This window comes from Prionailurus viverrinus, chromosome B2 (assembly GCF_022837055.1).
Source record: "Prionailurus viverrinus isolate Anna chromosome B2, UM_Priviv_1.0, whole genome shotgun sequence".
In the NCBI taxonomy this organism is placed as follows: Eukaryota; Metazoa; Chordata; class Mammalia; order Carnivora; family Felidae; genus Prionailurus; species Prionailurus viverrinus.
Window position 1 is genome coordinate 3,113,211 of NC_062565.1, and position 27,313 is coordinate 3,140,523.

Sequence of the window (27,313 nt, forward strand, 5' to 3'; positions counted from 1 at the left end):
CTCCAAGAGACTCTTGCAAACCTCATGAAGAGTACTACACCCGGGGACTTAGAGTAAGGCCATGGCTTCTTCTAATGACAACGATTCTTTATGTAAAAGTAGCCTCTGACACCTACTGAGCCATTATAGTCACTGAATGCGTGACATTGGGACACAAAGTAGATATGTGTCCACAGATATTCCCCAGGTGTTCTATGATCTACTGAATCATACAACTGGGTACTCACAGTAGCATCTTATTTGAAGGTGAAATTCTATAGATAAGACCAGAACTGAGATGGTCTGGGGTGCGTGTGTGATGCAGTCTGAACTCCTTTGGTATCTGTTCCTACTGCCGGGCTACGTCTCCTTCAACCTCCTTCAATAAGGTCGTGGTGAACTCCTTAAGACCAGTTAACAGAGGATTGGCAGTCATGGCCCGTTTCGATTGGCTTTGCAGAGCATTCTAGCACCAGTAGGATTGGATGGCTGTGCATTGTAAGTTACAACTCAGCCCAAGGGTAAGGGAAATCCTGTCAGCACAGCACTGGGTGTGCATCCAAATGCATTCGAGTCACCCCAAAGTGATTACCAGAGGGCTCCTCCCATGAAGGCTGTTAACCATCAGGTGGAAACGGTGACCTCTCTGTGGGCATCAGTTAACCTCTTTCCCCGGCCAAACAGCGGAGGCAAGATTCTCCCTGTACAGAGTTGGGCAGGTTCAAATCAAACGCTCACCAACACCCAGCTGAGTGGGCCACCATCACTGCTGACTGTCCTGCTTGCCAACGGCAGAGGTCGCTGCTGAGCGTCCTTACCGGGTCACTTTCGGGGCTCCATCAAGTGGCCACTAGTTAGCAATTTGATTACACCAGACTCTTCTTTCACAGAGGAAGCACTGATTTTTCCTTACAAGGTAGACACCTATTTGGGGCCTGAATTTGCTTTCCTTGTTTATATGTTTCAGCTCCTACCGCCCACAGGATACCCTTCCCGTCATCACCGAACCCCAAACAGTGCCTCTAAGTCGGGCACATACTTTGAGTCAATGGCCTTGTACCCATGGTATTCACCGGTCATAACGTGCACGCATCACCCAGAAGCTAGTGGCTTGATAGAACTGTGAAATGGCCTTCTGGAAGCTCATTATGCCACTAACTGAGATGAGAATCTTCAAGTTTTTGTCCTACAGGGTGTTCCTTCCAACCGTGCCTTAAGACAACGGGCAACACAGAAAGCCATGCCCTCTGTATTCAGAATACACGGATCTGGGAATCAAGGGGTCAAGGTGAGAATGGCCCCTCTCATTGTTACACCCGGTAATCCATTAGGAGAATTTTGTATCCTACCCCTGTGAACTTCAGCTCTGAGGGCTTGAAGGTCTTCATGCCCAATAGAGAAATGTGTCCAGGAGGGAGCATTGTCAGTTTTCAAATTAATTGATTAGTCAATTCCAACAAATTTAAAGGCTGAGAACGGCCTCTGCGCATTTTAGTCTCTCCATGCCACTGAACCAATAGGCAGAGGAAAGAGTTCCTCTTCTCGCTGGGATGATTCATCCCAATTTCCAGGAAGTAATTGGGTGTCTGTTATCCAATGGGGGCAAAAAAGATACTACTGGAACCGAGAGAAGCTTCTAAGTATTGTTTGCCACCAGCCCTGGGCACTAAAAACATTGTGGCGGAACAATTAAAAAAAAAAAAAAGACTTCCAAGGACATGGGTCCCACGGGAATAAAGGCGTAGATTTTACCCCATGTGTGTAAGAATGCGGCTAAGGTGCTCGCCGGGTGATAAGGAATGAGTTTTTAGAAGGAAGTGAGATGGCTAATTTAAGCCTCCTGATCAGAAGCAGGATCCCTAGTAGCTTTGTATGATGTCAGCTGATTATTTCTCACTTTTTACCCCAACACCTTCTAAGAAGGTGGTAACATGTTAAATTTAAGGTGGGTCTCTGAACAAACTGAAACTATCCGGTGAGCAGGCTGCCAGTTCACCCTCCCATGTTGGAAATACAGAGTTTTCATGTGGGAAAGGACAAGACGAAATGCCGGGGAACAAGGGGAAGGGCTGGGCCAGACAGTTGCTCTCCCCTCCTTCACCGGCAGGGAGGCTGACCTCTGAATCGGCCAATTCAATCTTTGCCCTCCGGCTTCCCGGCTGGATTTGGCAGTTTAGACAGAGGAAGGAGCACCCTTTGTCTCCAGATTCCCTTTCCTCCCATTGCCCTCTGGGGCTGGGAGGGTGGGGGGTGGTGACGGCCTCCATGGATCAGCTTCTCTGTCCCTTGTGACTTCTTAACACCTTGCTCCCTGCTCTTCACACGCCAATGAGACGATATCAAAGTATTCAGTCTGAGTGTCCTTTTTCTGGTGAAACACTAGCTGCCATACTGACCACTTTCGGCTTACATGCTAGTGAAGTTTACAGACATTAAACACAAATACAAATAAGATATGTGTTTGTAAAATATGGTAATTGATAAGGAGTTTAAGAATCTGGTCTAGTAACAGCGAATGGCTGCAGAACGCGTAATGTGGATCAGGATTCGGGGAATACGTCACCAAGAGATGAATTTTTTATGAAAAATGACATAAAATAATAGTAGGAAAATAGGAGGTTGGGGCGCCTGGGTGGCTCAGTCGGTTGAGTGTCCGACTTCGGCTCAGGTCATGATCTTGCAGTCCGTGGGTTCGAGCTCCGCGTTGGGCTCTGTGCTGACAGCTCAGAGCCCGGAGCCTGTTTCAGATTCTGTGTCTCTCTCTTTCTCTGACCCTCCCCTGTTCATGCTCTCTTTCTCTCTCTGTCTGTCTCAAAAATAAATAAATGTTAAAAAAAAAAATAGGAGGTTATGCAAAGAGTGACCGGATGGACAAACACTCTGGGCCTTGAAAACAGCACATGTAAAGGTCCTGAGGCAGGAAGAGCCATCACCTATTTTAGAAGCTGTAAACAATCCCTTGTGATTAGAGTGTTATGAGAAAGAAATAAAGCAGAACAGAAGTCGTGGATGTAGAGAAGGCCATGCATGGTGAACCCTTTGCTTTATGAGTGTGTGTCTGTTGTGTCTTTGTTCCCACCTCATGCTTTTCTTTGTATCCCGAGGGCTAGAAGACTAGAGATTATATTTTTTTCGATTCCTTTGTCAGCAGAGTTCTGGGTAGTTTCTGCCAGGGGGAGGCAATGGGAGGGAAAGAAGCCAGGAAGAAAGGAGAATCTAGTTGCTTCTGGCAATGGTGCTGGTTAGGTCTTGAGTAGGGAGGTTGAGGGGGTTGGGGGGACAAGATCACTGTAACACAGCATTCCTTCCCTTGGGAAAGGGACGGAACAAGCAGAATACGATCTCTTTGTGCAAACTGATCTCCTGAAAGGACATTTTGGAAACTGACTAGAATGTTCAGAGAGGCTTCTGATTTATTTAGCGACAGTGCCAGGCCAAGTCAGAAGGGCCCGTCCCTGACGGGGCTTTCTAATTCTGATCTGATAGTTTTATTAATTCATAAATGTTTCAAGCAAGCAGAGTATGGGATGCAATGATTTCTCCATAAAGATACCAATTCGTTTAGCAATCCTACCATGAGTATAATGCGGTTAGCTTTTGAGGGGTCAAACGATATTAATCTGCCCAAGCAGTTTTGCCCTCAGAGTTCTTTTGGTATTTTCCTTTGTGTTATTCCAAGGGAGATCTGGGATCTTAAATTTATATGCCGATGGCCGGTTGTGAGTGTAGGTATCATTCTTGTAAATGTCAGAACTCCTATCAGGTGCTGAAAATAGCACACATGGGGGGCGCCTGGGTGGCTCAGTCTACTGAGCGTCTGATCAGCTGAGGTCGTGATCTCACGGTTCATGAGTTCAAGCCCCACATCAGGTTATGAGCTAATAGTGCAGAGCCTGCTTTGGATTCTGTCTCTCTCTCTGTGCCCCTCCCCTGCTGGTGGGCGCTCTCTCTCTCTCAAAAACAAATAAACATTAAAAAAATTAACAGCACACATAGGGTTTAGATTCCCCGATAAGTGAAGCAACGTCAACAAAGTCAGCCTGGTATAAAGTTATATTCTTTTGTCCTTAGTCAGGCATCCCCATTATCCATAACCACGTAGATCTCTGAGATTTTGTCATTATTAATTGTCTGAATCATGTAGTTACTTTGGGGGATAAATATTAGATATTTTGCTTTGATATTAAACATTAGATCTGACCTTACAATTGTTCCCTATACCCCATGTGTTACAACAACTCCATCTAGTAATAGGTGTGATGAAGGAATAAAGAATAGAACGAGGAAAAGGATGTATTAACTGTGATCCTCGTTTTCAGGAAACTACTACTGTAAACATGACTTGAATAATGAAATCTAGTTTGATTCTTCCTCATTTAAAAACATATATTTATGAAGCCTGTTTATTTATTTTGAGAGAGAGCGGGTGCGAGCCCAAGCAGGGAAGGGGCAGAGAGGAGAGACAGAATCCCAAGCAGGCTCCGTGCTGTCGGTGCAGGACTTGAACCCACGGACTGTGGGATCACGACCCTCTGGGCCAAGATCAAGAGTCGGACGCTTAACCAACTGTGCCTCCCAGGCGCCCCTCATGTGGTGTTTGTTAATGCAAATCTGACCATCTACACGCTACTCCTCTGCTAAAATCTTTCAACATGTCCCTTCGAACCTTCTCAACCAAGGTTTGCACACTTTAGACCAAAGTACATAAGACCAGGTAGTTACGAGAAGAGCAGTTACATACCGGTTCTGTGTTGAGGTAGATGATATCTTGATTTACAGATTTATCTTTTACCAATTGAGAATCTGATTGAATCACACTGTACTTTCTTGGCTTACGCTGTGGGAGCCTACACCGTAGGCTGGCGGCTTAAATAACAATGTCAGAGCAGGCATTTAGTTCGGCTGTTACAGGAAGCCTGGAGGCCAGCACGGAGGAGGCCGTGCCCAGCTGTGGGGAAGGTCAGAGGCCTGTCCGGGCCGCACTCCTGAGAAGCCCCATCCCACCAGACGGGCCCACGATGGCGGCGCCATGACAGGAAGCCCCTGGGCAAGTGAAGAGGAAAGAGTGGGAAACCAGCGTGTCTGTCCTTGAATTCCTTCTGACGAGACCAGGAACCTTCCGGGACTCCTTTGGGTCTGGCTTGAGTCGAGGCCTCAGAGCCCAGGGTCTCCCCAGTTTCCCCAGCAATACATTTATTTGTCGCAGTTCTGGAGTCTAGGAACCACAAGATCAAGGTGCCGGTAGAATCAGTGTGGCTGAGGGCTGACTTCCTGGCTGGTAGAGGCCATCCTCTCACTGTGTGCTCACTGTGTGCTCACGTGGGCTGCGGGGAGGCAGGTGTCCTGGTCTCTCGCTCTTTTTTTTTTTTTTTTAACGTTTATTTATTTTTGAGACAGAGAGAGACAGAGCATGAACAGGGGAGGAGCAGAAAGAGAGGGAGACACAGAATCTGAAACAGGCTCCAGGCTCTGAGCCATCAGCACAGAGCCCGACGCGGGGCTCGAATTCACAGACCGTGAGATCACGACCTGAGCCGAAGTCGGACGCTTAACCGACCAAGCCACCCAGGTGCCCAGGCACCCCCCTCTCGCTCTTATAAGAGCAGTAATCCCATCCTGGGGATTCTACCCTCATGACCTCATGGGAAACCAGTCACCTCCCAAAGGCCCCACCTCCTAGTACCATCCCATTGGAGTTTAGGGTTTTAGCCTAAGAACTAGGGGGTGAGGGTGAGATACAAACACTCAGCCCATAGCATTTCTTTTCTGGGTTGGAATTAGAACAATACCCACCTCATCTGTACCCCAGAGTGGTCTGTATGGAATCTCCCTTCCATGTTCTCTTGAAAGGCTCCCTCTCCTCCCCTTTGGGCCTCAACTGTTCATTCTGAAGCTTCCACATCATGGTGTGAGGCTGGATTATTTCCCAGTACCGGGAGAGCGAGGTGATTGGCTGGATCTGGAGGAAGGAGGGAGGGCCAGTGGAAGATCCTCCGTAGTCCTTATAATTGTTTTTTTTTTTTTTAAGTTTATTTATTTAATTTTAAGAGAGACAGGGAGGGAGGGGCAGAGAGAGAGAGAGACAGAATTCCAAGCAGACTTTCTGCTGTCAGTGTAGAGCCTGACATGGGGCTCGATCTCACAAACCATGAGATCGTGACCTGAGCCAAAGAGTCAGATTCTCAAGCACTCAACCAACTGAGCCCCCCAGGTGCCTGCCCCCCCCCCCCCGCCTCCCCCCACCCGGTAGTCCTTATAACTGTTTTATATCACTTTCCCTTTGCGGTGAATCAAGCATCTAATACAATCTTACGGGAGTAGACAACATTAGTAAAGATTTTTTTAGAAAGTCTGTAGATTTTCTCATTTCTCTAAGAAGAAACCACATCCCTTTTGAATTCCCCAATGAAAGTAAAGAGGTGATACCAGCCATATGTGTTAAAAAGTAAGTTTTACAAACACCATCACAGACATTACTCACCGTCAGAGTTTACATGCATGTTAACGTATGTCAGAGACATACAAATGCGGGGCGCAGACCCCCTCCGGGGAAGCCTTGCTGTCCAGCTGCAGAGCGAGTGCGGTTACAACAGCCTCCGAGCAACTTCAGGGTTTGCCCGAGTGACAGGACCTGACCCGGCTCAAGGCCGCGCCCTCGTCCAGGGCAGCCTGCAGCCCGCACAGAGCAAAGCGGGGCCATGCAGACTGGGCCGGGGGGATCTTTGCCCAGTGCAGGACATCGCTGACGGGCGGCTCGGGGGTCTGTGCCCCCACGTTTGTCTGGCCCGCGGCACGGTCTGACCCTCTGTCGGGTCCTAGTTCCTCTTCCTCCTGTCACAGCTGTTGGTCCTTAATAACATCTTGTACCCAGACTCCACCTGGGCATCCGCTCCCGGAGAACCTCACCTGCGTTGCTCTGTCACCATAATCTTTGTCCTGGGCCTCTGGCATTTTATTATTGCTTTATTCAGTAGGGCTTCCACGAGCCAAGACCAGGACCAGTGTGGGGGCCCCGGGAGGCCGCCCCAAATGGACCTCTATGGCGTATTGATTATTTTGAATGGGAGCTTCTTGGGAAGCAGCAGGTGCGAGGACCTCACACCATCTTCGGTCCCCCGGGAAGCAGGGAACATCTCCCTTAGGAAAGGTCACCTCCCAGGACGGAAAAGTAAAAGACCACTTATCACCAGAGAAAGTGAATTGAGAGTAACAAGCCTTGTGACGTCTCTCACCAATCGACTACCTCAGCCCAACTTTTACTTAAAATTTCTTACTAATTATAAGATTCCCAAACATCTGTTTTCTTTACCCTGTCAAATCCTCACTTTTTGTTTTTTGTTTTGTCTGTCTCAAGTGGATAAAAACTGCCCGCTTTACTGTCTGTTCAAGTGTCAATTTCATTATTGGGTCTCCCCGCGCACGTCACAAAACATTTTTTTCCTCCTCCTAATCCGTCTCATGTCAATCGAGTTCTTAGCCCAGCTCGAAGAAATCTGGACAGAGGAATATTTCTTCCTTCCATTCAGCAGCAAACAAATCTGTGTGTACTGAATTATCAACTGTGCGCTCTTAACATCGCTGTTTGTGACCACACGACAAATTAATACTTTTATGGTATCTCTCTTTTTTTTTTTTAAGTGGGTTGGGGTCCACAGATTTTGACAACTTTGATTTGTATTATCAAATTGATTACCTCAGAGATCAGGATTGCTACTGCTTTTGATGACTCATCCACATTAATCCACATACTCCAAAGTCCTACGTTATGCTCCCCCCGCTTGCTTTAACACGGTAGTCTTCTGGGCCTGCTGGCTGTTCCCAACTAATGCCACACACGTGTTCTGTCTTAAGGCCTCTGCATGTTCAGTTCCCTCCACTTGTAATTCTCTTCCTCTAATATCTACCTGGCTCATCTCTTTTTTAGATCAACGTAGGTCTCTGATCAGATACACCTTTTTTTTTTTTTTTAATTTTTTTTTTCCAACGTTTATTTATTTTTGGGACAGAGAGAGACAGAGCATGAACGGGGGAGGGGCAGAGAGAGAGGGAGACACAGGATCGGAAACAGGCTCCAGGCTCCGAGCCATCAGCCCAGAGCCTGACGCGGGGCTCGAACTCACGGACCGCGAGATCGTGACCTGGCTGAAGTCGGACGCTTAACCGACTGTGCCACCCAGGCACCCCCAGATACACCTTTAAAGAAGTTATCTACACTTACCTTCGATCTAAAATAGGGGTCCCCATTATGCTGTGTAGCTGCTCTATTTTCTGCACAAGATACTTGACACCTAACCTATTGTATAATTGTTTGTCTCTCTTACTGGAGTAATTTCCACGGAGGCAGATTTTCTAGGTTGCCTCCGCTATTGGGTCCTGAGCTGCTGGAAGAGTGAATCAAATGAACACATGGGCTCCAAAGAAATAGGACCAAGGATTTACCAATGTGGGATTCAGTAAGTTCTGTGTACTTTCAACCAGTAAGTCAGACTATCTTCGGAATGAAATCTTAAAAGGGGAAGACCACTAAGAATTCCATCACCTGATAATTTAGAGCACCTAAGAATCAGAGTGTCCTTTTCCAGAACTCTTCTAGTACACTCATACAGCTAAATTTCTTCTGGAAAAGTGGTCACTGCATCCCGCACTTTTGGCCGCCTAAAACTGGTAACGGATAACGTAATCAAAACGGGTTCAGGAATTTGCCCGACTGGCTCCATCTGAAACTTCTAGACAAGCCTGTCCTAAACCCGCTACCCCTTATCTCCAGCTTGTCCTTTCTGTAGGTCAGACTACATGTAGTTATCGCCCGTAGAAAGGACACTTTGTCTCCCACGATTAACGAGGCCTTACAACAGTCACCAAAAAACACAGCAGATAGTGTGCACCAGCTTTCTCTTTGATGGCTTAAGTGGCTCTGAAAAGAGCCTTTGTTTGGCAACTTCCCTAACCTTACTCCTTATTTGGCCTTGTGGTGGCTCTCGGTCTTCTTGGGCAGCAGCACGGCCTGGATGTTGGGCAAGACGCCGCCCTGCGCGATGGTGACGCGGCCCAGCAGCTTGTTGAGCTCCTCGTCGTTGCGGATGGCCAGCTGCAGGTGACGCGGGATGATGCGCGTCTTCTTGTTGTCGCGGGCCGCGTTGCCCGCCAGCTCCAGGATCTCGGCCGTCAGGTACTCCAGCACGGCCGCCAGGTACACCGGCGCGCCGGCCCCCACCCGCTCGGCGTAGTTGCCCTTGCGGAGCAGGCGGTGCACGCGGCCCACCGGGAACTGCAGCCCGGCCCGCGACGAGCGCGTCTTGGCCTTGGCGCGAGCCTTGCCGCCCTGCTTCCCGCGTCCAGACATGACGGCCCCAGATGCACAGAGGGTACCTGATACAGCCAACACCAGGCCGGCACTTTTTATAACCCTATTGAGCGCGAAAAAGAAGACCTTGCATTGGCTAAGCTGGTGGCTTTATTTCATCCAATGAGAATGAAGCTTTGGGAGTCTCGCGTTGCGATTGGGCAGAACTAACTGCTGACGTCAAGTTGACTAGTCACCAATCAGACCCAGGACTGTAACTTGCACCTTATTTGCATAAGGGCTTCTACATAAAAAGGACAAGTTGCGCTTTGCCCCCAGTATAGTTTTCACTTCTCTTCTCAGCGCGTCAGGTTTTCTCTCGGCCATGCCTGAGCCAGCCAAGTCCGCTCCCGCCCCGAAGAAGGGCTCGAAGAAGGCGGTGACCAAGGCGCAGAAGAAGGACGGCAAGAAGCGCAAGCGCAGCCGCAAGGAGAGCTACTCGGTGTACGTGTACAAGGTGCTGAAGCAGGTGCACCCCGACACCGGCATCTCGTCCAAGGCCATGGGCATCATGAACTCGTTCGTCAACGACATCTTCGAGCGCATCGCGGGCGAGGCGTCGCGCCTGGCGCATTACAACAAGCGCTCGACCATCACGTCCCGGGAGATCCAGACGGCCGTGCGCCTGCTGCTGCCCGGCGAGCTGGCCAAGCACGCCGTGTCCGAGGGCACCAAGGCCGTCACCAAGTACACCAGCGCGAAGTAAAGTTGCCAAGTAAGAGTATTTAACCCAAAGGCTCTTTTAAGAGCCACTAACCTGTCAATATCAGAGCTGTAACTACATGTTTAGAATCTAGGCTCGAGTTCAGGCGGTTTCTTTGAGGCAACCATGAGGATTCCATTGCAGTGAGTAATGCTTACTGTGCCCGTAACCGCCTCTGGCAGGAAGGAAACCGGATGTGCTGTGAGTTGGCTCTTGCAGGTTTGCAGCAAACATCCTAGTATGCCCCTTAACGGGAGAGTAACACAAGTTTGTATACGTGTGTTGTGTGAACTAAAAATGATTCCTGGCTGTAGCGCGAATGTGGATCCTTTGGTTGTGAGCAAGAGTGGCTTCCTGTCGATCCTAACAGCCTATTGTCTTGTGACTTTTCTCCGTTAGGCGTTCTAATCTTTTATCGGTAAGTTCAGTCCCCACTGGTCTTCCAAAGCCAGCCTTTTACCTCCGGTTATCGCATGTCCTAGGCGGTACGATATAATTAGAAAGATACTGTGTGCCGGAGGGGACGTTAGATTCGTAGAGCAGCGCTCTCATCCAGCTTAGGGGAAAAAAAGTTGGCCTCTCCGGCGCATTTGGGGCCGGGACAGTGCCAGACCACCCTGGGGGAGAGGTATGCAAGGCAAAGATAAGCTTACCTTTTCTCCTGAGTAAAGAAATGGAATACAAGGACTCGCAATAATGTGGCTAGCTTACTGGTTTGTCATACTGCCAGAGAGAGAAGGGACAGGTAAGGGCATATAAGTAACCGTTGGAATCTCGTGCCTCTACTGATTTGAGTAAATTAAAGTCTGTGCATCTGTTCGCCTATCTGTATGAGAGCATTGATCTGAACTTCGTGAGTTATGTGCTCTCCAGGGAGAACATGAAGTCTGTGAATAGAGATGATAAAAGTGACTTTCTTAGGCCCACAATCGGATCTACTGTAGAAGAGATCGGAATAACGATCAGATGGGGATAGTCACGAGCTGTCCCTGTACTTGTCCTGATACACGTCTGCCGTTTCTTCATCATGGGACTAGGACTACAGCCGACTCTTGGTGATGGCTTCTCTAGCCGCGCTAAGCAGAGAAGAATGGTTAAAAACATTATAGGTTCGTGTTATAGAATATATTTGTGACTTGGTTATTTGACTTGGCTGGCAGTGCCTTTATTTTGCCATTTTAAAATGAGAATAATAAAACCGACCAAGATTACGTGAGAGAGTCCACGGAAAGTGTTTACCACAAATTGAAACAAATTATAGGCAGGATTTCTTCTCTTTCACTCTACCTTTTGTCTTTCATAATGGCTTGCAAATTTTAGGCATTCGGGCCATCAATCATGGCTTACTAAGAGAGTAGGACGATCAGTTGCCAGTAATTTCAAAAGTTTCCATCTCCAAGCCCAATAATGCCATGAGCAGCCTAAATTTCGTCCACTTGTGCCTGCAGTTCTTTGAGGAACCGAGGGAAATAACTCCTGTACGAACAGGCATCATTTGCAAGAACTCCTAAGAGTATAAACTCAACATTATTAGACCTGACTCCAAAATAGCCCAAAATCTTGTAAGAAAGTAAACAACTTTATTACGATCAGAGAAATGCAATTTAAATACATGAGATACAATTTAGCAAATGCGGACAGGCAAAAATCTGGTCTGCCGTTAGCAAAATGTTGCGGGGGGGGGGGAGGGGGGGGTTTAGCAGGATTTGCAGGGGGGGGGGGTAGCAGGAACTCTCCTACTTGTGGAATATGGTAATGTAGCCCAAACTACAACCTTGAGAAGCAAGCTGCGCATTTCTTGTCAAGTTGAATATGCACAGATCTTGGTGAGCAATCCCACTCCTAGATAAGCAAGGAGAGAAGGCGTACAGCTGAGTACAATGCCCATTGCCGTGCTAGGTCATGGAGGCAAACACAGCAATTTAAATTTCCAACAGAGAAAGGAATGGATAAATCATGAATGTGGTCTACAGTGCAAGAGGACAGATAGATTCTCTTCTAGAGCTCTCTGCAAACAAGTTTCCTGTTAAGGGGAACATTACTTTGCTTGGCCTCTTCACGATCGGACATGAAGGAATGTATTTAAAAGATCGGTGTTAGGTTAGGTTAGTGTGGGCCTGGCTCTTAAGGCCGGACGCTTCCAGATTTCTCAAAATCTTTGGACTAAGCTAATGATCCAAAAATAACCAGATGCCGTGCAATGCCACCACGCAGTGAAAAGGGGTCGGGGGGCCTGCCCAGGTCCTGTCCCGCTGGGTCTCAACTCCCATCCTCCGGCCACGTTTAAATCCCCGGGCAGTAATAACCATTAAGCCGCATTTAAAAACGGCTCTACCGAGACCCGTTTATAGACGAGCGCTAAAGCTCTTTTAACGAAAACTTGGGGGCCCTAAAAAGGGCCTTTTTGGTAAGCGACGGGAACCTTTAAAAAACTTTAGCCCCCGAAGCCGTAGAGGGTGCGGCCCTGGCGCTTGAGCGCGTACACCACGTCCATGGCCGTGACCGTCTTGCGCTTGGCGTGCTCCGTGTAGGTGACGGCGTCCCGGATCACGTTCTCCAGGAACACCTTGAGCACCCCGCGGGTCTCCTCGTAGATGAGGCCGGAGATGCGCTTGACGCCGCCGCGCCGGGCCAGCCGCCGGATGGCGGGCTTCGTGATGCCCTGGATGTTGTCGCGCAGCACCTTGCGGTGGCGCTTGGCGCCCCCCTTGCCCAGGCCCTTCCCGCCTTTGCCGCGACCTGACATCTTCGCGAAGTCTGAGAGCAAGCAGAAGAATGCAGGCAGAGCGCGCAGCTCTCTTTTATAGGCAACCTCTGCGGACCGGAGTGAGAACCGGAAGGGCAGCGGCGGGAAGTCCGCCTGGGTTGGAGGAGGGACCTAAACCCGAGCCTCCTTTGTTCTCGGAGCGCTTTACACCCAGGACCCGGGCGATTTCCCCTCGTTCTCGTGTAGCGTGTTCCGTACCCCATCCTCATTAAGCAACGAAACTTTAACACTGCAGAGGATACACTTTAAAGAGCACAGGGAAGAAAATACTCCGTTTATGTCTCTACAAATATGCATGCCTTTGCTAACTATGTGTGTAAGACTGTGCATTTTGTAAGGTTATACGGGGGGAATAATGCTGCAAATGCTAACTTCCTAGATGTTGAACAAGATGTGCTAGTAAAACAGAATTTTAAGATCTTGCAGGTGTATTGCTAAATTCTCTTCCAGCAAAGGTGTAGCAGTTTTCAGTTTCAACAGCAGCTCCTACTTCGTCTTACTCATAATGAAGAGAGCCATTAAGATAATCTTAACTATAATAATCCAGACTTGGTTTCTTGTATAGAGAATTAACTTTTAAAAAGTTAACCAGCTAGCTAACCAGTAGAACATAGTATTTTCCCCACTGATTCGAGGGAATTAGTTGCTCATATATTGAGTACTTCACTTAAAATTATTTCTTGAGTTTTCATTGTTCCTCTGATCAGTCCACTGGCAGTGCTGAAGGTTTTATTTGTAACATTGAAAAATAGCATTTCGCTATACATTTATTATGGCAAATACTGTGTTTTCCTAACCTGAAAAATACTGAATCTCTCCATCCATCTAGGTCTTTAAGTGTATCTCAGTAGAGGTTTTTTTTTTTCCTAGATAATATATCATTTGAAAAATTTTTAAAAGCTCTCATTAATTATAAGAGCAATTAATTTGTCATTAGTGAACAAGTAACAATTCTAATGCAGGGGGAAAAAAGTACACTTTGGTCTTTCTACGAAAATCTTTATGAAAATATACTTAGCTGAAAAAATATATATACAACTTTACTATTGCTTAAATTCTGCGAAATTTTAACACTTTTTTCAGCATTAGCATGTAATCCCCTTGGTATCCAATGATTTTATTGCTATCCTTTATATCAATGAATTACTTTTAGCAAATGTTGCATTACAGTATTTCCAAAGTATTCCATTTAAATTTTATAAAAGAAATACACATAATTTTAAAATGTCATTAAGATATTTAAATTTCTTTTCTGCGTTTATGCGGCAATAAAAGAACACTTGCCCAACACTTGAAGAAACAAAACCCATTCAGCCAGGGGGGGTATATTCTATATATTTTATAAAGGGACGGATAGCATAGGTTAGTTCAAGGGCAAATGCAAATAGGAAATAAGAGGCTTAATTCTCCCTGAAGGTCCTTCTATTTTCCTTTTTCTGTTTCAGAATTTCTTGCCTTTTTATGGCTAAATAAGTCTTTTGCTGGCCCCTTAACTCAGGGACTTTCCTCAAGGATCTTACTCTCTTTGAAAGGTATCATCAGGGGAAACAGTCCTCTACTTGCCAGCTTCTTGAGAAGGAAAGGGACCCAAGTTCAGCTGTTACCTGCGTCCACACTGCAAAACCTATCTAATGTAAAGGGATGTACCCACTTAGCTACTAAATCTCACTAACAAAGTGAGGTTTCTCTGTGCCTTTGCGGTCTCTTTAGAAGATTACCTATGATGAGCATAGTATTCTGGCTTAAGGTGTGTTCAATAAAAAGATTGTTTTCTTTTCCTTCTTTTTAAATTTATTTATTTATTCATGTATTTGTTTATTTATTTAGAAAGCGAGAGCCGGAAGATAGGGTCAGGGAGAGAGAGAAAGACAGAGAGCAAGAATCCCAAGCAGGTTCCATGCTGTCAGCGCTGAGAGAGACGTGAGAACCATGAGATGATAACCTGAGTGGCAATCAAGAATGCTTAACCGACTGAGCCCCCCAGCACCCCACCCCTTTTGCTTTTAATTGTATTTCTCCAACATGAGTTAATTGGAATACATTTTACAGACCCTACTTTGTCTACTTTAAGAATCGGTCAAATTCCCACCAACCTGCAGCCTCCCTCTTTGACTTCACGGATTTTTGCCTGGCAACGCATCCTGTTAAAGTTGCCAGTGGGCAGCGATCTGAAAAGTTGGTCAGGCTCTTTATAGTTTCTGAAAGTGAGAGCGGAAGGTATTTATTTTTCTATAAACCTACAGTGTATTAGTTCATGAAAATATAATGCCATTTGGGCCGTTTTCTCATACTCACTGACTTTTATAGATCGAGATAAACTTCATTCAAATCAAGGTATTTTCCCTGTACCTTTCACAGCTGAAGGGTAGCTGAGTGTGCCTCTTTCTCGTAAGGATTATTCTGAACTGATTATTTTTGCGAAACAGCAGATACAGGAGAATGTCTGAAAATAGAAGTTACTTTATTGTGAGAGATATTTACATTTTTAAAGGAAATCTTCGTTTGTAAGTACCAGGAAGGAAGACTGGTACCTAACAAGACAATTTTAATGGAAAAGACACGTACTTTAATGTGCATAACGAACCTCGGCAGCAAACTCAGTTAGTTACACTTGCCAAATACAGCCTATGCCTAATGACTCTGTCCTGTTTCCTTTAGGCCAAATCTCTTGAGCAGACGACAGCAATGGTTTCCCAACTTCTAGCCTTACTTCTGAACTTTGTATTCACAATACATTTGTGTTAGTGAACTTCCGGAAAAAATGCAGGTCGGGTTGTGCTACTCCCACGTTCGAAGCTTCGAATGGTAATTTCGGATGATTTATACAACTCAGCTTGGCGTGATCTGACCTCTGCCCGTGACCTCTGCCTGTGACCTCTGACCACTCTGTGAACTCGCTTTCACCCCTTGGCCCCTCTGCTCTTGATCGTCCTTAAACATTCTTGATCTTAGACTTGATCTTTAAATTCCTTATCCTTTTTTGATCTTGCTTAAACATTTCGTGTATGTGACTGCCTTAGGTATTTGCATCATCTTCTTAGAATACTTTCCCAAACGCACCTGTCAGAATGGCTAAAATTAACATGAATTAATTTCTGATAAGCACCAAAGAGGTATAATCTGTCTCAGGGGCCTGTTCATCCTCCAAAGGAAGGTGAGGTAATCGGCATAATCAGACCCCCTGACTTTACCCTTAAGGGAAGGTGCTCCGGCCAGAAACAATCTTTTCTTTTCTTTTGTTTATAACTTTCTTGCCCCACCCTTCTTCCTATAAAAACTTTCCATTTTATACAGTTCCTCAGATGCTGCCCAATTCACAAATCTTCATTTAACGAAGCCAATTAGATCTTCAGATTTACTTGGTTGAATTTTGCTTTTTAACAGGTTATTGGCACATAATGGGCTATTTAACTTACAACAGTGAGTGTTTTAGGTTTGATGAAATTTGGTACGAAAACAATGTTGCAATCACCTTGAATATATATGTCTTTGTGCACTTGACCAAATATTCGGGACAAATCCATAAAGGTTCATCTAAACCAAATTTTTTTTTTTTTAATTTTTTTTTTTAACGTTTATTTATTTTTGGGACAGAGAGAGACAGAGCATGAACGGGGGAGGGGCAGAGAGAGAGGGAGACACAGAATCGGAAACAGGCTCCAGGCTCTGAGCCATCAGCCCAGAGCCTGACACGGGAGCCCAGAGCCTGACGCGGGAGCCCAGAGCCTGACGCGGGGCTCGAACTCACGGACCGCGAGATCGTGACCTGGCTGAAGTCGGACGCTTAACCGACTGCGCCACCCAGGCACCCCTAAACCAGATTTTTGACAGAGAATTTGGTCTTCTCATTCCTTACCAGATGAAAACTCAGCAGGTAAGTGGTGCAGTACTGGAGGAAAGTGACAATGTCACCAGCGAGGCCCCAAGACCTGACCTTTACTGCTCACCTGCTCGTACTGACGTTCGTCCCACGTTTTCCTTAAGCTCTTTTTTCCAGTGTGTGTCTTAATTTAGGCCAAAGACCCGAGGGGCATAGTAGCCTGTGATGGAGTTAAGATACAATACTGAGAAGTATTGTAAAGAGACAGCTTTAGTTTGCCTTAAAATTTTTAGACGCGTTCTCTGTGTATTACTTAGAAATACAATGCAGATTTAAAGTTTTTTTTAATTAAAAAAACCCCTTTTTGTTATTATTTTTCAGACAGGGAGAGACAGCGTGAGTGGGAGACGGGCAGAGACAGGGAGACCCCGAATCTGAAGCAGGCTCCAAGCTCTGAGCTGACAGCGCAGGGTCTGACGTGGGACTCAAACTCACAAACTGTGAGATCATGATCATGACCTGAGCCAGAGTCAGATGCTTAACCAGCTGAGCCACCCAGGCGCTCCTCAGGTTTTTTATGAACACTGACCTAATTCTGTACTAACAAGTACCGACAAAATATTAGCATTAGGTATTGAAAGGTGGCAGAATAGGCCACCCCAGAATATTCCACTCTGGCATAAGGTTGATTTTCAGCTGAAGGCAGTTGAGGTGAAGCAGAGACCAGAACAGCTCTTGGTCTTTCCCCCCTACCTCTAAAAACAGGAAGTAGATTTATCAAGCTGTCTCTCCTTCCCTTTCCACCAGGAAGGGGAAAGGTTAATTCCAGTGTCACAGCAGGCAGTTGGGTAGGCTCTAAGAGGATGCCTGGAGGCCAGGGCGGAGGAGGCCGTGCCCAGCTGCAGGGTGGGTCAGAGGCCTGTCTGGCCACACTCCCCTGAAAGCCCCAGCACACTGGAGGGGCCCAAGATGGCGGCGCCAGGACAGGAAGCCCCCCCAGCAAGTGAGGAGGAAAAGGCCCAAAACCCTGCTTCCAAGAAATCCCCGCCCCCAGGTAATCAATATTCCTCCTCCTAGTTAACAACTGTCAATAACTGATAGAAACCTCAACCCTGGTTCACACGTGCTCTCTCTCTCCCTTGAGCTCACCGGCTCTCACATCTCGAGTGTACCTCTCATCTACTGTGTTGTGTCTGCCCTTGAGTTCTTTCTCGGGAGGCGACCAAGAGTCTTCGGTGACATCTTTGTTCTGGGCTTGGTGGAGGTCTTAGGGCTCAGGGTCTCCCCAGTTCACCCGGCCACACCAGTAGACAGCATTCGACCCTTATCAACGGAGAAGGCAGCAACTTAAATCTGCCTGACGGACTTCATTCTTGTTCTCCTGGTGACCTTCCCATAACTGACTTCCCCTCACCTTTTGTCTTCGGCTCATGGGGGCCAAGGGCAGACCGCTCCAAGATGCGCCACTGGGCATGAAGATTATTCTGAGCTGAAGGCAGTGAAGACCCCACGGGCTCAGAGAAACTCTTGGTACTAACTACATAGAGCAACCTGAATTGGGGGTCTTTCCCAGAATAGGGTCATTGGCGGCGATAAAGTTGATCTGAGTGACCCATCCATATGGCAGGACAAACATGGAATTAGCATGCTCCTATGGCCCCCCTCCTACCAAATTTATTACTTTTTAAAATTTGGATAAGAAGTGGAATAAACATTTTTTTTGCAATGTTTGCATTTTATACCCTTGAAATATTATCCTAAGCAGAATTTCCGTAAGTGTCATCAGGCGGCCAACGTCGTCCGTGACATTCAAGAAAAAAAGCGAAGAACGTTTTTCTCCCCGTTTTTGAGATGACATCCGTGACAGGGGTCCAGTGCACAGAAAGTAGGAGGCAAGATTGTGCCCTGGGCAATCAAAACCATTGAGGGAGTTTTCCTTATTTGGTGACAACAGCAACAAAAGTAAGTCACGTCAATCAACCTCCTTCCACACCTAACCGGTCGGCTGGGCGGAGAGACCTGGGTCGTCGGGAGCCACAGCACACTCCACCTCTCCATTCAGAAGCATTCCTTGGTCAAACCATACAATCCTCTATTGATAGGATTTTCCTTACTCTACGTAGACCTTGAAGCCTGTAAGGCGGAACAGCCAGTGCGATTAACTACACTTTACATTTCAATGGCAATAGTTGTGGGAACTAACTTAAAGTGGGACAGAAATAACTACCCGGAAGCAACCAAGGGCACTGACGATTTTAGGCTCCTCCCAAACGGGAGAAACATTTCTCGGGCTCCAGAACGGTGTCCTACCTACCAGCGTAATCGCAGTATTTCATTCATTTGCCAACACGGAGGTGGTCTGGCGAGGGCAGTGCCTCAAAACTTAGGTACTGTTAGGAAGACTGGACGTGGCGGCCAGCTTTGGGATGGCGCACGACAATCGGGCCCTGAAGCTCTCCGTTCGCCTGTAGGCGAACTGCATGTCCTTTGGGCATGACGGTGACGCGCTTGGCGCGGATGGCGCACAGGTTGGTGTCCTGGAAGAGCCCCACCAGGTAGGCCTCGCACGCCTCCTGCAGCGCCATCACGGCCGAACTCTGGAAGCGCAGGTCGGTCTTGAAGTCCTGCGCGATCTCGCGCACCAGCCGCTGGAACGGCAGCTTGCGGATCAGCAGCTCGGTGGACTTCTGGTAGCGGCGGATCTCGCGCAGGGCCACCGTGCCGGGCCGGTAGCGGTGCGGCTTGCCGGCTGCTCGCTGCGCCGTCCGCCCAAGTCAGGGAGGGCAACTTTTTTTGCGCCAAATTTCATTACCCGAAAAGCTACGTAAACAATGAAGAAATCGAAAAAGTCTATCCCCAATCACCGCCATGGGCTGAAATCTACCCCGCTTTGCACGTTAGGGTCTCATCTACGGTGTCCTGCTTTCAACCCAGGACGGAGGTTCGTGAAGAGTGACCCAATTTCCCTACATCTCACTTTCCTTCCTTAGTGTCAAAGAAATGTTAAGTTCTTTTCCAGAAAAAATAGGTGGCCCTGAAAAGAGCCTTTGGGTTTGGACTCGACTTACTCGAGCTACTGTAAACTATCATATAGGCCACTACTTGCTCTTAGCCTTGTGGTGGCTCTCGGTCTTCTTGGGCAGCAGCACGGCCTGGATGTTGGGCAGGACGCCGCCCTGCGCGATGGTGACGCGGCCCAGCAGCTTGTTGAGCTCCTCGTCGTTGCGGATGGCCAGCTGCAGGTGGCGCGGGATGATGCGCGTCTTCTTGTTGTCGCGGGCCGCGTTGCCCGCCAGCTCCAGGATCTCGGCCGTCAGGTACTCCAGCACGGCCGCCAGGTACACCGGCGCGCCGGCCCCCACCCGCTCGGCGTAGTTGCCCTTGCGGAGCAGGCGGTGCACGCGGCCCACCGGGAACTGCAGCCCGGCCCGCGACGAGCGCGTCTTGGCCTTGGCGCGAGCCTTGCCGCCCTGCTTCCCGCGTCCAGACATTGCGGCTCACAAAAGCTACGCTGCGATAAACTGCCAAAACGAAACCGAACGGGGTAGCAGTTTTTATAACCCTTATTGGGCTTGAAAAACAAAAGTTTTCATTGGTTAACATTGCAGCTTCATCTTAACCAATGGAAATGCAACTTTGGGATCCTTGTATTCCGATTGGGCAGAACTCACTCCTGACGTTGCCCTGAGCGGCCACCTATCAGACACAGCACTCTAATTTACGCCTTATTTGCATATGTGGTTCTATATAAAAGGGGCGCATCACTCCCTTCTTCTAGTTTCTCTTTTGTTTTTTCCTTTAGGAGTCTTGGGCTGTTCTGAATTATGCCTGAACCAGCCAAATCCGCCCCGGCCCCGAAAAAGGGCTCCAAGAAGGCGGTGACCAAGGCGCAGAAGAAGGATGGCAAGAAGCGCAAGCGCAGCCGCAAGGAGAGCTATTCCATCTACGTGTACAAGGTACTGAAGCAGGTGCACCCCGACACCGGCATCTCGTCCAAGGCCATGGGCATCATGAACTCGTTCGTCAACGACATCTTCGAGCGCATCGCGGGCGAGGCGTCGCGCCTGGCGCATTACAACAAGCGCTCGACCATCACGTCCCGGGAGATCCAGACGGCCGTGCGCCTGCTGCTGCCCGGGGAGCTGGCCAAGCACGCCGTGTCCGAGGGCACCAAGGCCGTCACCAAGTACACCAGCGCCAAGTGAACAGTGAGTTGGCTGCAAACTGAACCCTAACGGCTCTTTTAAGAGCCACCCATATTCTCAGAGAGAGAGCTGCCACTTGCTTATTCTGTGCTGATCCTGTGGCTCATTACAGTAGTTAGTCTGAACAATCTCCAGCTTTACCTATTACAGTAACTAAGCGGCAAAACTAATACTGGGTCTTAGCCAAGCTCTGGGACTCCTGTGCAAAGTAGCAAAGGCTCTGAGCTTGTCCCTCACTTAGGAGCTAGCTACTTTCAAAAGGGCTCTGTCACCAGTTCGAATAACCTTTAGAATTAAACGATGGAAGAGAAAAAATAAGCTGGAAGCAAATTCACATACTCCCCAGTCACCCCTTGAGAACAGAGCTGGACCCGTGCCCAGGTTTCGGGGGTTGCGCCTACAGTTTGAATTTGCCGCCCTTCCTCTCTGCGCCCTGATTGGTTCTGGCATCTGAGACCCCCCCCCCCCCCCCCCCCAGCACACTCCGGCACCTAGAGTAAATATTCTCCGGCTGTCTATCCTGTTTTCATCCTCTTAAGCTTTCTAAACTTGTCAGGAGTGAGGTTTAGTATTTCCTCTTGGAATTTTCGTTGGAGAGAGGAATCTAGAAGATGTTTTCAGGCTGAGAAGTACCAATGCTGTATTTCCAATTAGGCTGCCGCTTTCCTTCTGCCATATACCCATATAATGGAAAATGTTACCATGACGAGACAGGGCTATTTGGGGGTTCGGTGAAGGCAAAGAAGCTTGATAGCATCCATCCCAGACTCTTGTAAAACGAGAATCAGTTTTTCTTTTAAAGTTCCTTTGGTTGGCGCTTAAAGCTGCTGTTTGACATTGTTGGGAACCAGTAAGGAAAAAGCACGCTCCGCGTCGGTTAGGTTGCCACAAGTAAGAACCAGCCAGCCAACAATGTGTCTCTAGATTATAATTCTTCAATATCTTGTGTCTCTTAGCTAAACAGCCATGATCTGTAAAGCAATTGGAAGCCTCCAGTCCGGCTGGTTTGGGGTTTAGGTAGTAATTTTAAATGCATTTAATTGATATAAATAAATTACCCAATTTATCTAAAACGGATCTAAACTTAACACAGCGATAATGTCTAAAACAATGTTTTGTTAGATCCAATGTCAAATATAGGCTTCTCCTTTGTTGACTCGAATCCTACTCCTGGTTCAGTGCCCACGTCAATCTGGCCTGCTCTCCGAAATTCCCTTTCCTTGTCCAGCATTTGGGAACTGCCTCCGTATAGTATAGTTAGTGAATTGCTACTAAGTGGTTTGCTGTGTGTTTCCCCACAGAAAATGTGCAGTCAAGACAGGAAAAATAAAGAAGGAAGAAAAGAGAAAGTTCTTTCCTTCATCTCCACCCCACACTATTGATAACCGAGTACCTGGAAACAACATAATTTTTGTCACTTCTTCTGCCATATGAGCCCCCTGATCCTCTCCATTAATCCGAATAATCAGATGATAATGTTCAAGCTAAATACTTTTTGTTCTTGTTGTTTGTGCTATAGGATATAGAAATGAGAATACAAAGCCCGAATTCGTGGAAAATGCAGAGGGATTGGGACAGAGGATGAGTCGTAGGCAATAGTCCATTCTCAGATGAAACTTTGTGAAAACTAAGTTTTTTTTGGAAACAACAAAGTTGAAAAGATAACCAGCCAATTTACCCTATTGCTCAAAATTAAACTGCTTAAGCCATACACAAATGAGGAAAATAAATCAAATTTTCATCTGTGGAGTTATTTGCACCTGGATGGGGTCCCCTTATAAATAAGGCAAGAGTTTAATCTTTTGCTTGAAAAACTGTTACACTTTATTTATGTATTTATATGTATTTATGTATTTATTTATTTATGTTTATTTATTTTTGAGAGAGACTGAGCACAAGTGGGAGAGGGGCAGGGAGAGAGGGAGACACAGAATCCGGAGCAGGTTCCAGGCTCCGAGCTGTCACCACAGAGCCCGATGCGGGGCTTGAGTCGTGACTGGGGCCAAAGTCAGACGCTTAACTGAGGGAGCCGCTCAGGCTCCCCTAAACTGTTATCACTTTAACCTACTTCTAACCAGCTTCAGAAGAATTGGTTCAAAGCTAACCTAATACAGTATGTCATTTACAAAAGTGTACATTGTACATGGTGTTATATCTTATCCCAAAATACACACATTTGTTGCTCAAATACTTACGGCTATTTGGCCCATCTTCCCCAGAGATCATAAACCACAATGATGCCTTGAACATTGTGTTAGATGAACCGGCTGTTTGTAAGAAATCTTTTTTCAAGCTATACTATATCAAATGATATTTCATGTTTCTACCGTGCACATATTTCTTTGTAAGCTAATCTACATCGGCTGTGGAAATCAAGACACCCATTCCCCAGGGGGTTAATAGGGACACGCTGACAAAGTCCATTGAAAGATGCATGACCCTATATCTAGATACCTATGCGGATATCTGTTCTTCAACTCTATCTTTGGTATGTTAAAGCTCATTCCATTATAACGTTTGTCAATTTTATGTTCAAGTTTTAATGATACATGGCAAATACCCAGTTCATAATAACCATATTTCCAAACTATTGATTTGAACGACTTATGCTAAGCTTTAATTTCGAAGAACCACTTTTCCTGATATTGTCCCCAAATGTTGGATATGCAACCCTGTTTAGAGTCTGCATTCCATGAAGGCCTATGCCTTCTGCCCATAAGTCTAGAACGGAATTTTTGAATTTTAAGAGCACTGTTTGGCATACCTGAAGCATTTGTTTTGCACATTACTAGGATTTTCTCCAGTCTTTGCAAATGTATTGCTTCACCCTCACTGTGGAAACGATACCATTTATTTGACATCGGGACACCAGAAGAACACGTTGTTTGTTCTTCTGCTATTACTTGTACACCATCAGATCGACAAAACTTGACGTATACATCGGTACTTGATCGTCAGGAGGAAGTGATACACGCAAGGCTCGGCCTGAGCAAGTGCTGAAGGAGGAAAACAATTTTGAGAGCAAGTAGCTCACACCCCAATCATTTCTACTTCTGAAACATAGCTATGCTTTTTGCTATTTTTCAATAGCATGAGGACTTTTCCTATCAACACCTGATTGAGAAACACTACCTAGGTTTGAAACTAGGCCCTGCCACTTGAAATTTGCATTTACACATGACTTTAATTTCTGTCGCTTTCTTCCTCATTTCCAAAGGGGGATTTGGTCGTGCTTCTCGTGAATTAATAACTTCAAAAAAAATTTTTTTTTCCGTTTATTTATTATTGAGAGATGGAGAGACACAGAGCATGAGCAGGGGAGAGGCCAAGAGATGCAGACACAGAATCTGAAGCAGGCTCCAGGCTCTGAGCCGTCAGCACAGAGCCCAACGCGGGGCTTGAACCCACAAACCGTGAGATCATGACCCAAGCCAAAGTCGGACGCTTAACCAACCGAGCCATCCAGGCGCCCCTTGTGAATTACTATGTTAACAACGTCTTGCATATAGTAAGCCTTCAACATATTTGAGCTAATACCACTGCTGACACCAGTCAAAAGGGCAGTATTAGAACGAGTAATAACAATGTCCCGCTCAAAAGTACCCATGAAAGACAACAGAAAAGAGAGGAGAGTGGCATCTCATTGTTTAGTTTTGCTGGAAAGAGAAATGATCTAAGATATCGAGCTAAACCGATGCATGTGTGTCTGGCTGGGCAAGGGTTTGAAGGGGACAAAAGTGGAGGTTTGTGGACAAGTTTGGGGGATGAGTGATATGGATGAACTCAGAATGGTCCCAGAGTGTAAGAATGACGTTGGCCCTTGTGGATGCGAACCAACAGGTCTGTCCTTCCGAGGAGGCTATTGGTACTCAGGCATACGACAGCCACCATGTGCACGTCACAAAGTTTATTTTTCTCAACACCCTTCCTACTGCCCAAGCAAGGTGGCCGGGGTGATGCTGCTGGAGGTTACCCACAAGCTCTTTGGTATAGACTTAGCTCGCCAGAGTTGACCTGGATCCTGGCACTGCTAAGTGTCCCATATGCCGGGACCGCTCTTCTTGGATCCATGTTGTCATGGAGGAGGCAGCTATTGGACTTCACTGACACAGACACTTACTCTAGATTTGGTGTGTTTCACCTTCTCTCATGCCGTCGCTGGCAAGATTATCCATGAACTTCCTGAATACTTTGTGCCTCTATCTCACAGCATTCAGGTCATTTTAGAAAAAGGGTAAGGCAATGAGAAGATGGTTTGGGACTCACCAGTCTTCAGGGGCACCACATCCTTCATGAGCACAGCCTTACCAATTACTGGGAGACTCTGTTAAAGTGGCATCTAGGAGTTTGGCAAGTTATCGGAGTCCCATTCAACTGGATAATGTATAGGTACCGAAGAGTGACAAATAGGCATAATTTCTGCCATTGCCAGAACACATTGGCCAAAGAACAAAGAGGCAGAAAGGGGGTAGTCCCTCTGCTCTTAGGGTTAATCACCAGCTCAAAAAACACCCACTTTCCATCCTTGCATCTCAGGGCTCTCTCTGTTGCGTTCATTGGATTTTCGGTTTTTTTGTTCTTAAAAGCTTTAGTACTCAAAGGAGGAATATGTCTGCCAGCGGAGACTGAGATCACACTGTTAAATTTTATGGATTTACAAAAAATGAGCCATTTCTGATATAAAGTTAAAACAATTTTAATTAGATTCACGGACTGGCTTAAGAGACATATGGGAAGGGGGCACCTGGGTGGCTCAGTTGGTTAAGCATCCGACTTTGGCTCGGGTCATGATCTCACGGTTTGTGGATTCGAGGCCCGCGTCGGGCTCTGTGCTGACGGCTCAGAGCCTGGAGCCTGCTTTGGATTCTGTGTCTCCCTCCCTCTCTCTCTGCCCCTCCCCTGCTTGCGCTCTGTATCTCTCTCTCCAAAAAATAAACATTTAAAAAAATTAAAAAAAGAGAATGAGAGAGACATGTGGGAAGTCTTGAGGACTTTGGGCTTTCGGATTCCTCTGTTTCTCAATCTTGTATAAGTTTTGTTTTCCTTCTTCCCTCCCACACCCTCTGTTTTTAGGAGGGACAGGCAGGCACCTGGAACAGAGAACGTTGGAGTGTTCTTTAAAAGGCCGTCATAAAAAAGATACAATGAAAGCCAGTCGACTTAGTCTCAGAAACCTTCAAGTACAAGTTAAACTACACTGATCTAAGTTACTACAACATTCATAAGTACACAAATAAAGTTTTAATAATTCTTACGAATGGGTCACTTGGTGAAACGGTTTTCAGATAACCGAGCTGAAAAAAAAATTGTGCTGTCTACCCGGTTTCCTCCTGTGAGATTTCACGTGTGTAGCTGGCTATTTAACCTAATCTCTGGTGTTTCTTTCCTTCTCCTTTACTGTTTTATTCAGGGTGTCTTGGTGCCACATAACTCTACAGGTGACACAGTATACCTATGGCCTCACCGTGGAACCAAAAGAACAGTGGATTCGGGATTACGAGCTATTTTCTATAACTGAACTGATTCTGCCTCTGCTCTTAGGATATGACTGAGACATGCAAAACGAGAACATCGTCACTGTCATGGAAAAGCAATATGCGGAAAAGAGTGTATTTTGGTCTTTGGTCTTTGGCCAAGGTTTACTTCTCAATTTACACGAATTAATTGAATTTCTATGTAACCATATAATAGCTGCTGTAAATATAATGGGTCAAGAAGAAATCCAATGATATCAGACCCTTATTTAAAGGCATTAAATGAAAAGATATAATACATTCATGGGCACGAAATATTAAAGATGTCAGGTCTTCTAAAATTGGCATTCACGGTAATTCCCGTCAAAATCCTAATGTCAGTTTTGGAATTTGGAAGCTAATCCTAGCATTTATTTAAAGAGCAAAATGGTAAGAACAAATCAAAACAAGACAAAAACAAACCCAAGAAGCTCTCGATGAGAGGTAGAACCTGATGTAGTGATAAAACACCTGATACTGGGTGGCAATGCACAGAGATGAACACATTTACCAACGGAATTAGATAGAAAGCCAAGGATCGCATCTAATTTTTTGTTGAACTTTCACGTTAGTGAGGAAACGATAGGCTGCTCAAAAAAAACTGATGAGTGCAGTTGGTTATGGGTGATTGTAGGAAGACCCCCTAAGTGTAAATCTTCTTTTAGAAGATCAGCTAGGAAAATATGATCTCACTATAGAGAAGGACTTCTTAAACAGGAAACAAAAGTACTAACCACGAAGAAAAGAGTATTACATTATACCCCCTTAGAGGAGGCACTTTCTCTTAAGCTATTTTGCAACATCCACGCTTCTAGGCTCTTTCTTCCTTAATTTGGGAAGGAGAAAATATTAGTGAATGTCAACTTAAAATGAAAAAGGGGTTGAAAAGTCTGTGCTGAAATCTGACCTCGATCTCACCTGAGGTCAGATTTTTAGCTTCAGACCTTCTTTTCTTCTCTCTTTCCTTCTAGTTCCTAAGTGAG

General features: G+C 46.4%; 6 protein-coding genes across 9 annotated transcripts; 2 read left to right on the top strand and 4 right to left on the bottom strand.

The window, feature by feature from the left end:
- Window positions 1-8,081: 8,081 nt before the first annotated feature.
- On the bottom strand, window positions 8,082-9,322 carry LOC125166601 (histone H2A type 1-E). Its single transcript, XM_047860521.1, has one exon. The coding sequence runs from the start codon at window positions 9,320-9,322 to the stop codon at window positions 8,936-8,938; it is 387 nt and encodes a 128-aa protein (XP_047716477.1). The 3' UTR covers window positions 8,082-8,935.
- Window positions 9,323-9,618: 296 nt separating this feature from the next.
- On the top strand, window positions 9,619-26,538 carry LOC125166610 (histone H2B type 1-K). 2 transcript variants are annotated; one of them, XM_047860533.1, is made up of 2 exons: window positions 9,619-10,037; window positions 26,228-26,538. In XM_047860533.1, the coding sequence occupies exon 1, from the start codon at window positions 9,648-9,650 to the stop codon at window positions 10,026-10,028; it is 381 nt and encodes a 126-aa protein (XP_047716489.1). In that variant the 5' UTR covers window positions 9,619-9,647; the 3' UTR covers window positions 10,029-10,037; window positions 26,228-26,538. The 2 variants fall into 2 exon arrangements, with proteins under 2 accessions (XP_047716489.1, XP_047716491.1); XM_047860535.1 differs by lacking the exon at window positions 26,228-26,538 and adding an exon at window positions 20,415-20,550.
- On the bottom strand, window positions 12,458-12,771 carry LOC125166620 (histone H4). Its single transcript, XM_047860544.1, has one exon. It carries the CDS (start codon window positions 12,769-12,771, stop codon window positions 12,460-12,462), a length of 312 nt encoding a protein of 103 aa, XP_047716500.1. The 3' UTR covers window positions 12,458-12,459.
- On the bottom strand, window positions 17,058-19,386 carry LOC125165619 (histone H3-5-like; the record flags this gene model as incomplete). The annotated part of the gene is made up of 1 exon (XM_047858698.1): window positions 17,058-19,386. A coding segment is annotated over one exon (381 nt), but the record flags the coding sequence as incomplete, so codon positions are not given.
- Window positions 19,385-20,110, bottom strand: LOC125166596 (histone H2A type 1-H-like). The gene has a single exon (XM_047860516.1). The coding sequence runs from the start codon at window positions 20,101-20,103 to the stop codon at window positions 19,711-19,713; it is 393 nt and encodes a 130-aa protein (XP_047716472.1). The 5' UTR covers window positions 20,104-20,110; the 3' UTR covers window positions 19,385-19,710.
- Window positions 20,437-26,538, top strand: LOC125166607 (histone H2B type 1-J). 3 transcript variants are annotated; one of them, XM_047860531.1, is made up of 2 exons: window positions 20,437-20,820; window positions 25,891-26,538. In XM_047860531.1, the coding sequence occupies exon 1, from the start codon at window positions 20,437-20,439 to the stop codon at window positions 20,815-20,817; it is 381 nt and encodes a 126-aa protein (XP_047716487.1). In that variant the 3' UTR covers window positions 20,818-20,820; window positions 25,891-26,538. The 3 variants fall into 3 exon arrangements, with proteins under 3 accessions (XP_047716487.1, XP_047716485.1, XP_047716486.1); XM_047860529.1 differs by having other exon boundaries at window positions 26,228-26,538; XM_047860530.1 differs by lacking the exon at window positions 25,891-26,538 and adding an exon at window positions 22,337-24,150.
- Window positions 26,539-27,313: the final 775 nt, after the last annotated feature.

Bases quoted from the DNA above. Each gene is read 5' to 3' on its own strand.
- LOC125166620 (XM_047860544.1), bottom strand. From the start codon at position 12,771: ATGTCAGGTCGCGGCAAAGGCGGGAAGGGCCTGGGCAAGGGGGGCGCC.
- LOC125166607 (XM_047860531.1), top strand. From the start codon at position 20,437: ATGCCTGAACCAGCCAAATCCGCCCCGGCCCCGAAAAAGGGCTCCAAG.
- LOC125166601 (XM_047860521.1), bottom strand. From the start codon at position 9,322: ATGTCTGGACGCGGGAAGCAGGGCGGCAAGGCTCGCGCCAAGGCCAAG.
- LOC125166610 (XM_047860533.1), top strand. From the start codon at position 9,648: ATGCCTGAGCCAGCCAAGTCCGCTCCCGCCCCGAAGAAGGGCTCGAAG.
- LOC125166596 (XM_047860516.1), bottom strand. From the start codon at position 20,103: ATGTCTGGACGCGGGAAGCAGGGCGGCAAGGCTCGCGCCAAGGCCAAG.